The 12,479-nt window shown below is 39.2% G+C and overlaps 1 protein-coding gene across 2 annotated transcripts in view; it reads right to left on the bottom strand.

The window, feature by feature from the left end:
* Positions 1–12,234, bottom strand: part of HSPA14 (heat shock protein family A (Hsp70) member 14) — a 31,284-nt gene extending 19,050 nt beyond the window's left edge. Inside the window, exons 1-10 of one of the 2 annotated variants that reach the window (XR_012655616.1) lie at positions 12,137–12,234; positions 10,301–10,381; positions 10,135–10,217; positions 8,614–8,662; positions 7,478–7,571; positions 7,278–7,368; positions 5,243–5,347; positions 4,154–4,315; positions 2,758–2,913; positions 649–1,002 (exon numbers count right to left, since the gene is read on the bottom strand). Coding sequence is in view for 1 of the 2 variants with exons in the window: in XM_032799976.2 (XP_032655867.2) it covers positions 900–1,002; positions 2,758–2,913; positions 4,154–4,315; positions 5,243–5,347; positions 7,278–7,368; positions 7,478–7,571; positions 8,614–8,662; positions 10,135–10,217; positions 10,301–10,381; positions 12,137–12,193 (981 nt within the window). In the remaining variant the exon portion in view is untranslated. The remainder of the gene's footprint in view (positions 1–648; positions 1,003–2,757; positions 2,914–4,153; positions 4,316–5,242; positions 5,348–7,277; positions 7,369–7,477; positions 7,572–8,613; positions 8,663–10,134; positions 10,218–10,300; positions 10,382–12,136) is intronic. The other variant, XM_032799976.2, reaches the window with a different exon arrangement.
* Between the last annotated feature and the right edge of the window lie 245 nt (positions 12,235–12,479).

Raw genomic sequence — 12,479 nt, 5'->3', positions numbered from 1 at the left:
TTTTTTTTTTTTTTAACAACTACTACATACTTTACATACATACATACATACATACATACATATGTACTTTACATAACTCTCCATCTTTAAGGCACTTTTAACTCTAGCTAAACAGCTCATATATTTGTGATTTGGGTAAATATCAACCCAATTTAATGGGCCAGTGAGGCAGAGGTTAAGTGATTTACTCAATCAAAAAGTAAATTTCAGAGATGAGCTAGAACTCAGGAGTTCCTTTAAAAACATGCGAAAAAGCCCCTCTCACAGATTCAGAGCACAATCTAATTCCTGATGAAGACAAATGTAAAATTCCACAGACTTCAGTAGGTGTTGGAACAGACTTTTAGCCCTCAGTTATATGATGTACATGGTTTAAGTTTTAAGAATGTTTAAAAACCTAAAATAAACCTATGAAATCACTAGTTATAATAAATCTCCAAGTATAGAAGATTTTTGACAGACAACATTTTAGATAAGGTTAGTACAGTACCTATCCCAGCTTAGGCATATAAAACACAACTTTAAAAAAAAATCATAAAACTGATTTTAGTTTCCTTGAACTGATCAAGGATTTGTTATCAATGTGCTACATAGATGAAAAGGACAGTTAAACCATAAGGCTTTAGGCATCCCTTAATTTTTATAAACCCAAAGTCTTGGTGTGATAGATTCTTCCCTTAATGTGAACACAACACCCCTCAGCAGTAACAAGAGCTACACACACGCAGAGGGTAAAGTGTACCTTTAACTATCATGACATTTAGCAGCCAGAAAATGCTTCACATACGATATACTTTGAGCTCCAGAAATTAATAGCTATTGGCTAATTCCTTGTTAATATATTCCCCAGGTATTCTTCCAAATGAGTTCATAAACATCCTGAGAATAAAGATTGTTACCTTGTTAATGTCATCTGCTATAAATCCAACTTGTTGCAAGAGTTTTTTAATTGCTTCTACACATTTATTAAAAAGTGGAGAACAAATCAGTTCAAATCTGGCCCTGTTTAACAAAGAGAGAGAAAATGCTACGTAAACAACAAATACAATCTCTCACCCGTTGGAAGAATCAGCACTTAAAATGGAAGAGAAAGATATTTTCCACCACATACTCTGTTTCCATAGCCATGAACTGGTAGGATTAAGTAACGCAGGAGCCATGTACTGGTGTGAAAGAGTCTCAGAAGTATTATGGCTTCACAAATATACCAAGAAAGCTGTGGATTCAATTTTATTTTTGTGAAGAACAGCCGAAAAAAATGCAGCAGTTTAGACATACAAAAAAACCTGGTTTTGTCCCACTCAAAGTTTCTCCAATACACATTAATCCTGATGAGATAATGTGGTGGAGAAAGTGCCTGCATTCTATGAACTCCATCAGTGGCAGTACACCAGTAGAGAATTACAGGTCAGTTTTTCCTCCTATAAAGACATACCCCAGATGGTCCACAGAAAACAAACAGTCTCCATATGCAAGTTGTGGGGTGCAACAAGGTGGTGAGACAAAGTGGAAAAATTGAATCTAATTTTGATTTTTAATCTGAAGATGCACTGAAACACTCATTGTTTCACCTCTGCAGATAAAAGTTAGAAGAGTTCTTAAGAATTAACTGTCAACCTCTTGCTTTATGTTCACAAGCAAGTAGACTGTGGACCCGAATATGTTTTACTACCTTTAATCAGGGCTTGAGAATACTGCTAGCCAAGGGTGACCGGGGAAGTTCTACGTGGTTGAAAGGTATACAATGAATCACTTTCATTAAAACAAAATATTAGTCCATAATGCTTAACTAGAGCAATCCAAACTGTTTTTTCTTAAATCTGCAGATGGACTGCTCCTTCGTCTCTGCTACTGTGGTAGGGTTTTTTTGGTTTTGTTTTTAAATTTGTTTTTATACCAGGCTGCAGCAGCAAAATGGAACTGCTGCTATTCAGTTAAGAAACTGTCAAGCATCCTATTTTATTCTGTTTCTACTGCCAACTGGGAAAGCAATGAGCAGTAGCAGAATTCACAGAGGAGGACAATCTGCCTCCAAAATAATAAAAAAAAAAAAAGCAAGCCTCCAGGGAGGGGTAGAGTAGTATAAGCAGTCCATTCTCACACCAGAGAACTGAGGAGGGGTGAAGGGAGAGAAAGTTTCTGCCCCTTTCAGCAAAAGGGAAAGAACTTACTCTGTGCAGGGTCTTGGAACGGAACACTTGGTACAAATCCCAGCTCCCTACACCTCTCACTAATCAGGGCTCCCTATACACTTTTCTTTGCTATCTAGCTCTGGCCAGCAGGTCTCTGGTAAAGTTTTCAAGCCCCGTCTTCAATAAAGTCAGATGCTATGTCATTATGCTATATTAGGGCTAGTCATCCTTCAAGAAAATGTCTGGAAAATAGTGCACAAGGAATAAAGGTGAAATTCTGCTCCCAAACGTATACCTAAATTCTGGGGGACCTTTTCAAAAGTCAACAGTCGGAACCTGCAATGCAATGCTAGAAGCCTTCCTTAGTCCTCGGAGCCCAATTCTTGCAGCCTTTACTCATCTGACACTAAAGCCAACGGAATTATTCACATAAGCAAAGACTTCTAGATATTGCAGGAATGCGCGATCAAAAACCCAGTTTTCATCTTCAGTACTCCACCGCCACCGAAATTCAATTCCCCCCCCCCACACACACACCCAAAAAACAAAATCAAAATTGAAATATAATCCTAGAAATCAATCCTAATAAAAATATCAAAAGTAATTTCAAAAGGATCACTCTTACCTGGACACATTACAATCAAAATCCAGACCATCATATAATGAGTCTACAAAACAGTTTGAACTTCCCAAAGTTGACAAAGAGTGCTTTGCAACATCAGCGCTGTTCATTAGCTTCATCATAGCTCTGGAATTTCCTCTTATATCATGTTTATAAGATCTGTATTAGAAAGAAGTCTTTAGGGTGACTGAGAAACTGTTTTAGACAAAATACGTTAGACATTAATGCTTTCAAGAGGATAGTATTAAAGTGGCTCCTTTCCCCATTCTTCAGTAAATTATTCTTGTAATGCCACACTGAATGACATTCAACATGTACAAAGCAAAATGTCTGCTTCAAATTCAAGCAAAGGACACATTCTATAGTGCTATTTGGGGAAAGCCAGGAATTAGTGTTTTAACAAGTACAGATTTCATCAGTCTCTCCTCAGAACAATCTCCTAACCTAAATGAATGTAATATGGGAAAAAGATGCCTGAAGCTAATCAATTTAAAGTTCAATCATCAGGGTTGTTTCAAGAAACAGAAAAACATTAAACAGAAGTTGTGACAACCTCATCCAAAAGATCTCAAAGCATTCTATAAACTTGACTAAACGATTAGGAACAATATATAGCAATTGTTTCACCAGCTTCTTAATACAAGCTGCCATTATTTAAAACCAAAACAAAACACTCCAACAGCCCAGAGCTGGAATGAGACAGCTTGTAAAAAAAAAAAAAGCTTACAGCACCACTGCACCCCATTTGATCAGCAAATGAATGTTACCATTCTGAAACTTAGAATTCACCCTATCCTACTTTTGCTGAAGTGCATGGGATTATTAGCCAATATTTATATGGTGGAGCACCTTGAACAGGGTTTCTCAACACTGGCATCGGACCCCTCAGGGGGATCGCAAGGTTATTACAGTGGAGGGTCCTGAGCTGTGAGCCCCACCCCATACCGCACTTTGCCTTCAGCATTATAACAGGTATATATATTAAAAAGTGTTTTTAAATATAAGGGAGTGTGCACTTTGATAAGAGACCGTGCTAGTGAAGGGGTCACCCAGTAAAAATTTGAGAACACCCTGACCTAGTAAGTCTCTAACCGGGTGGAGGTTCCTACCATGCAAGGCACCTCACAAACAGCAAATGACAGTCCCTGCCCTGAAGAGTTTAATTTACAACCTTGAAGACCATAATTGGTGAGAACATTGGTTTTACATCTTATCTAGAAGATGGCACATCCAGAAGCATGGTGCACACTGATTTAGTATTGTCTCAGAGTAACGAGCAACATCCCTTCCAGCACAGCTTATTTCAACAATGGGGCATTGCAGAGAATTTTAAAAAAAGTAGTCCTAACATTAATAGCAATGTATGTTTTTCTGTAGCTGTAAAGTATTCAGCACTTACCTCTGAAATTCAGAAGCTAAATGTTGTGCTAAGGCTTCTGTGAAACAGACACCACCTATACTATCATCTGTGTTTGTGGCAAGAACACGATATATTCCACTATTTACTTCTATAACTGTCACAGAGAGCGATGTTCCTCCAAGCTTAAAAACCAACACATTGCTGCCAGGTTAAAAACAAAACAAAACAACAAAAACATCTGAAAACTAGATCAGTAAAATATATCCATTTCCTCATACTCATTTTTTCTAACTAAACACATACACACAATATAAATTAAGTTTTTTAAATTGCTTGTCAATAACATTTGATTGGAAGTACTGAAATATATACGTCTATCATATCTATGGCTATTATTTTACAATATTCTTCCAAGAAATAGAATAGTTGATAGCATGCTTACAAGTAGCAAGTCACCTAAGACTAAACAGAGCATAACTTGGAACTAACATTTACTTGCAGTTACGAGCCCTAGTTATACTTACAGCAGGCTAGAAAATGGACGCCTAGGCAGATCTCAACTTTTTAATTTTGTCCAACACTTAAACACTCATGTAATAGAAGTTACATATATTAACTTAAAATTTGGATAGAACAGTAATATGTTTACTATTGCCATGACTTCCATAACAAACTGACTTACATTTTGGTTTTTATTTTCAAGTTAAGTAGGCACGGTCTTTTGTCAATCCAACCACAGCTCACTACTGAGCAAGACTTAATTTTTGTACATATTTTTCTCCATATCCACTGTAGCACAGGATGGGTTTTTAATTATGGTTAGCAGTTCAAAGTCATGTAAGTAATTTAAAACAAATCTGTATTGAAAATGAAGGCTATAAAAACTTTTCAAATTCCAATGACAAACTTTAATGTTAACTATAATATTGTGTACCCTGGACATTTCCTAGCAAAGTTATGATTTTTGCATTTATTGTTATGACAATACCAGGACATCTCCCCATTTTTATAGTCATAATAAAGCCTTAATAATTACATCACTATTGTTTATCAAACCTCCAGTTTTCAAGTAACCACAGTTAAATCTATTTTAAAAAGCACACACGAAATAAGATCAAAGCATTTTACCTTTTCCCAGTGGGTGAATCTTGTCCAATTCCATATGCCAAGAGAGCTGCAGATGGCTCATGAATTAATCTCAGAACATTAAATCCAGCTGCTCCAGCTGCTTGCCTGTGATAAGACACACCACAGCTAAAGGTCTGCATTTCACTTACTGTAATGGTACATATTAGTGAGGCCTCATCAGTGCACATATACCACAGAGCCATGTTACCCGGATACAATATGATATTTTCAAGGTTTTGGCCTAGTCAAGGAACACTATTAAAAGTCCTGTCTATAATAAAAATTGTTACTGCGTCCCCTGCCTTAATTGTATATATGAAGTGTCAAGGAAAAATGTACTGTAATGCATTAGAGTCTCTGACCCAAAATATAACAAAGTGAAATTGGCTGTTTTATTTGACAGCAGAAGATTTAACTTTAAGAACAAATCTAACGGATAACATTCCAGAAAAAATCCCCATCAACTGTTCTGAGCACTGATATAGCAGGAAAGTTTGGTTTTATATCTGATCCAAATCACCTTGATTGCTTCAAAAAAAAAAAAAAATCAATCTCTTGAAAATTCAATGTCTCTGAAACTCCTACAATTCATCTCTTCCAGGTAAAAATCTATTACCTTTATGCTTGAAACAGAAGTACAGTTCTAAGTCATTTTGACACACTCCAATATGCATCTTGTAATAGCCACTGAATTAATTTAGCTTCTCTCAGATTAACCGGCGAGTTCGAAATGTTCTGAGTAACACTAAAACCTCAGAAGCGCTTTGCTCAATGACTCTTAAAAACCATTCTCTGGTTTAAGACTCACAATGCTTACTGTCCAAAGGGATTTTTAATAGATATCTGGCATCTGATTTTTTTTAAAATCTAAAAGCTGGAGCATTTCGACTTATAGTAAAATACTTAGTTTTTTTTAAATGACTTGTACTTGTGTAATATAAAAAGGAGTGACAGCCCTGGAGAGAGAACCCCTACAAGAATAAACAGTGGTACAGCAAGTGGTCCTGTATTGTCCTGCCAGCGTGCCTCAAACCTAGCATGGTGGGATAAGAGTTCAGTCTCCATACTCATACAGCATCTAACCTCCCTGGTAAGATAGCCCATAAAGGTGCTATTTGGTGCCAATTGTGATGCTCAGATTTATGATGTAAAAACTTAAAGAGGAACAGCACCAATGTCATTTGCATTTCAAGTGGAACACAACAGTCACCAGGTGATAAAACCTCTGGAGTGAAGTCTTTTCTATTGAAGTCAGTAGCAAAACTCCCACTATCTTCAACATGGCCAGGATGCTACCCCTGGTTATTACCAGTGGGTAATAACCAAATTCGAATTACCAAATTTGAACCAACAAACTGGGGTTCCAATCCTGTAACTATCAGAGGGGTAGCCATGTTAGTCTGGATCTGTAAAAGAAGCAAAGAGTTCTGTGGCACCTTATAGACTAACAAATGTATTGGAGCATGAGCTTTCGTGGGTGAATACTCACTTCGTCGGATGCATGCATACAATCCTGTAATTGTTAGTAGACGATCAGACTGCTACACCTGTGAAGGCTCCATAGATGCACAGCGACCTGCCCATGCACTATCAGTTACAGGACTGGGGTCCAGATATGGAAGTCTCCATATCCCATCAGTAGGGCCTTACCAAATTCTCATCCATGAAAAACGCATCAAGGAACAAGAAATCTGGTCTCCCTCCATGAAATCTGGTCTTTTGTGTGCTTTTACCCTATGCTATACACATTTCATGAGGGAGACCAGCATTTCTCAAATGGGGGGTCCTGACCCAATGTGAAGCTTGTGTGTGTGAACCTTATGATACCCCCTCCGCCCCCATATCCCTTTTGGGTCAGGAGCCCTACAAATACAACACCGTGAAATTTCAGATTTAAATAGCTGTAATCATGACATTTACGGTTTTTAAAATCCTAGGACCACAACACTGACCAAAACAGACCATGAATTTGGTAGGGTCCTACCCATCAGCAATCCTCCTGCATCTAAGTGAAAAGAGAAGTCATTCTTCTTACCCAAGGGCATGTTTCTGGTTCTCTCCAAACTCAAATGGTACAGTAATAACCACATCATTGGCATCGGAACCCAAAGCAGACTGAGCAGTTTCTGTTTACAAACAGAGGCAGAACATGTTGATTAAAATATTACTATTTTAAAAAGGTGACTTACTATAGCGAAGGTGTTGATAACTTTTAAAGTTTTACTCCCTATTTACCTTTCATTTTACTGAATATGAGTTTTGCAACTTCTTCTGGGCAAACTAGTTTGTTATCTATTTCATACTGGAGTTTTCCATTCTTCTCAGTGACCTAGGAATAAAGTCAACATATGTGCACGTGAAATGGTAAAACTCATTTTGTTTGTAATGAAAATTAATGTTTATGTCTAATTTGGTTTCCATTCCCAGAAAAGAAAACTAGACCAGGGAAACATTTTCATGTTTGTATTTAGCTCAAATGGTATGAAGGCTCCCCAACAGATTTGACCAGGGAGGGGCTCATAAAGATGTCTTACATTATCCAGGCCCATGGCACATAACATTTAAACACAACGGCAAAAACCCTTAAGGATCTGGACCTTAAATATCATGGAAATGTTGGGGAAGGTTTGCCTAAGACACAATTTCTCCCAGGCATACAGGGAGGACTTTGAGACCCTCATATTATCTCATTTTTGCCCCAATTTACATGAATTTATCAAGATGGGCGGTCAAGGATTAACACAACCTGGCTGTCACTCCTATGAGAGGAAGGAGGTGAGGCAAGGGCTCGATACAGGGCAGTCGATCATTGATCTGTTACTCAGACTCTCCAATGCCTGTGAGCTCCTGAGATAGAGCTCAGGCCAGTATCTTGATTTAATAAAGTTTTATTTTAAATTTTCTGTGCAACAAAGCTTTCTAGTAGCAAGGATAATGTGGTCTTAAGATTCAGTAATGTGGTTGCTTATGTAATAAACATTTTTAATTTCATGCTTCCTATGCTGAGCATTTTCTGCATTTATTTAAAATGTTTTTAAAAGATAGTAACTATTCTCTTTGACTGCATTAAAGAGTCAACCTCTCTGGAGTTCTCCGTCAGAAATATTACCAAGGGAGAACCCACATATAATGGATGGCTCTAACTCCACAAGAGAGAGACAAATAGAGGGTTTGAAGCAGAATATAGCAAAAGCTCTCTCGTTAAAAAAGAAGCTTCTATCACACATGGTGTCCTGTAGAGCTTCAGATTGTGCCACATGGGTCTGATCACTAAGACACTGTAATGAGGTGTTTATGATACTAAAATAAATGATGGAATCAATGCAAATTTTTTCACTCTAGGGAGAAAAAAGAAATTGGATCATACTTACTGGACATTTGCTTTCTGCAATATATTTCTCAGCTTGTGGGTCACCAGGGCTGTCAAAGCAAATTAAGAGTGATAGTTTTACAGGTGGCATTGGATGTGTGGTTCTGCCTGTTTAGCTGTTTATTTTTTCAGCTTATGACACTCAGTCTATGTGGTCCACGTGTATTTTATTTATTTTAGTCAAAATTCCTGTTGCAATTACTATTAATAAACAGCAGATCTGGGGCTCCACCCTTGTCATGGAAAAACCCAAGAAAGAGGGGCAACTTTTCTAAGGTTTTATCTACACTGGAACTTTGTCGGCAAAACTTTTGTCATTCAGGGGTGTTTAAAAAAACAACAACACACAACACCCCCGAACGACAAAAGTTTTACCGACGAAAAGCACCGGTGTGAACAGTGCTCTGTCATCAAGAGCGCTTTGCTCAGCCACACTGTGCACCTTTTAGCAGCACAGCTGTCGCTAAAAGGTGCGGCGCGCAGACAAAGCCTAAATTACATTTTAAAAAAAGAAAAGAAAGTGCACCCTGGAAAAATATCTATAACTTCATATTTACTTAATGCTACCCTCATGGATAAAAAATATAATCTGAACAATTAACAGTATCTTCTGCATTCAACATGATTTTTATTTCAAGACCATATTTCAATATAATTTTTGTTATATCAATTATAAATAATCACAGCAGTTACAAGCTGATTAACTTATTCTAAAAGATGAGTGAAAGCTTAAATGTTAAAATTCTACACCAGAAGGAAAATAAAATAAAAATCAGACTATACACAGGTAAATTCTCTCATTCAACCTGCCATAAAGAATTTTAATTTGTTTTTAATTTGTTATAAATCTCTCTTGTTGACTTATTTGTTACCTCTCTGATTACACGGTTGGGTATTTTATTAGGCAGGACTAAAACCAAATAAAGTAGAACTTTGATATTTTGCAGTGATGAATGATTCTTGTGTTCACTGTAGTTCACAAGATGTTCTGTTAATTTCTGGATTTACTTGTACTTTACTTTAAATTCAAGGTAATAATTCAGTAAATGCACTGCAGCATATTTTAACCTTTGTAACGTTTTCTACATACAAATACAGAAGTCTTGGCAATAAGAGCCCTCACTACAGTTGACAGGCCAAACTCACCATTATTTTGGGCAAGTTATTAAGTGTGAGGATTACCTATTGGCAACGTCTTATTCTAGTTTGATTCTGCAAAGAAATGCAGGCAAAGAATATTTAAAGTCTCTAACTTCTTATTCCACAGTTCATTAAAGAAAGGAAACTACCAAAGACATTTTTTGGGATGTAGTGACTTCTCTTATCAATGCCAGATTATTAAATTGATTAACCTTTAGATCTTAAAATTATATATATATATATCATTAGCCGACCAGCTTTAGTGAGAAGACTTGTGAACAGATATGAGTTAAATAAGTATTTGCTATTTACATCCCCAATTTGTAATATACACACACACACTCCTCAAATGAAATATTTTCTTTCGTATCTATTCACTTACCTTCTCCCAAGAATCTGCTTTACTTTCACTACTGTATTTGCAATATTTCTCACTCTACTTTGTTTTGCTGCCAAACCAACAACCTGCAAAATGGAAAAGAAATTATGAAATAAAAAATGGACATTCCTCTTTGCTGAAAACTGCTACAGTGAGAAAAAAAAATTACCTCTTCATTTTTTGAGTAAGCAACAACAGCTGGCGTGACTCTATCACCTGCATCATTGGCAACCACATCTGCACGGCCATCCTAAAAACAAAATATACCATCCAAAGGTAGAGAGAAGTCATTCAGTGAAATACGAACATACCTACCTTAGCAATGAAATATGTAGCATCAACGTTTATTACTAAACACAGCCAACGGTGCCAATTAAAAACCTGTGCTCTATGAGTGAGTTTAGCATTTCATCATTCCATCCTGCAGAGCAAGATACTCTATTGGGAATGTAAGAACGAACGGCCATATTAGGTCAGACCAAAGGTCCATCTAGCCCAGTATCCTGTCTTCCGACAGTGGCCAATGCCAGGTGCCCCAGAGGGCATTAATAGAACAAGTAATCATCAAGTGATTCATCCCCTGTTGCCCATTCTCAGCTTCTGGCAAACAGAGGCTAAAGGACACTATCCCTGCCTATCCTGGCTAATAACCATTGATGGACCTATCGTCCATGAACTTATGAAGTTCTTTTTTGAACCCTGTTATAGTCTTTGCCTTCACAACATCCTCTGGCAGAGTTCCACAGACTGACTGTGCATTGTGTGAAAAAATATTTCCTTTTGTTTGTTTTAAAACTGCTGCCTATTAATTTCATTTGGTGATATCTAGTTCTTGTGTTATGAGGCGTAAGTAACACTTATTTACTTTCTTCACACCAGTCATGATTATATAGACCTCAATCATATTCCCTGCCCCCAGTCATCTTTTCTAAGCTGAAAAATCCCAGTCTTATTAATTTCTCCTCATATGGCAGCCATTCCATACACCTAATCATTTTCGTTACCCCTTTCTGAACCTTTTTGAATTCCAATATATCAGGGATTGGCAACCTTTAGCACGCAGTGCACCAGGGTAAGCACCCTGGCAGGCTGGGCCAGTTTGTTTACCTGCTGCATCCACAGATTCAGCAGATTGTTGCTCTCAGTGGCCACGATTCACCCCTCTAGGCCAATGGGTGCAGCAGGAAGCGGCAGTTAACACATCCCTTGGCCTGCGCCACTTCCCGCAACCCCCATTGGCCTGGTACGGCGAACCGCAGCCAGTGGAAACCATGATCAGCCGAACCTGTGGATGCAGCAGGTAAACAAACTGGCCCGGCCCTCCAGGATGCTCACCCTGATGGGCCATGTGCCAAAGGTTGCCAATACCTATAGTATATCATTTTTCACATGGGTCAACCACAGTATTCAAGATGTGAGCATACCATTGATTTACATAGAAGCAATATGATATTTTTGTCTTATTATCTAACCCTCTCAATGATTCCCAACATTGTTTTTGTTTTTCTTTTTTTGCCTGTTGCTGCATATTGAGTGGATGTTTTCAGAGAACTATCTACAATGACTCCAAAATCTTTTCCTTGAGTGTTAACAGTTAAATGCCTTCCCTGAACAGCTCTGCTGCTAACAGCAACTGACTGACGCCACAACTGCTTTTTGGAACATTGTGAGGCCAAAGTGAGGTGCCCCGTGCGGCCTGGTCCAGGCCAGAGAACTGCACCCAGGTGCCCCCGTGTAACGTGGGTCCCACAAAGACACCAAGGGAGGAAGGAGAAATCCGTTACGTCCCTCGCTGGGCTGTCCAGCGGCTAGTCATCCCGGCCCTTAACAGCCCGAGCCGCTGACTGTGCCGCATACGCACCGCGGCCACACGGATCCTGTCCACAGTGGCCCCGGCGCGGCGCCCCCCCCCAGCAGCTCTGGAGATGGCTCGGGCCCCCCCCCCCAACGGTTGGCCCGGAGGAAGACCACTCAACCTCTCACCTCCCCCCTCAGCGCGGCCCACCTTATACACGGCCACGGAGGCGCAGGTGCAACCCAAATGAACACCTATGGCCGCCATGAGCCCCTCACTCCGCGCCGCCGCAGCTTCCCCTCCCACAATGCACCGCGACGCCGTCCGCACCAATCCTGCACGGCCGCTCGTCCGCCCTGCCAATCACATTCCGCATCTGCTGCCCGGCGAAGCTAGCGTTAGGACCAATCCCAGAGACAGGATCAGATTTCCGGGGACGGACCGGGCGGCAAACCGCCAATGAAAAATCGAGCGGTAAATATCGTCACCTTGCATAGCAACCCGGGCACTTTTTACCTCCTGGCAGCCCCGCCCCGGAGGAGGGAAGGGGGCG

Source organism: Chelonoidis abingdonii, chromosome 1 (assembly GCF_003597395.2).
Source record: "Chelonoidis abingdonii isolate Lonesome George chromosome 1, CheloAbing_2.0, whole genome shotgun sequence".
Taxonomy (NCBI): domain Eukaryota; kingdom Metazoa; phylum Chordata; order Testudines; family Testudinidae; genus Chelonoidis; species Chelonoidis abingdonii.
This window is presented reverse-complemented; position numbering and strand designations above follow the sequence as displayed.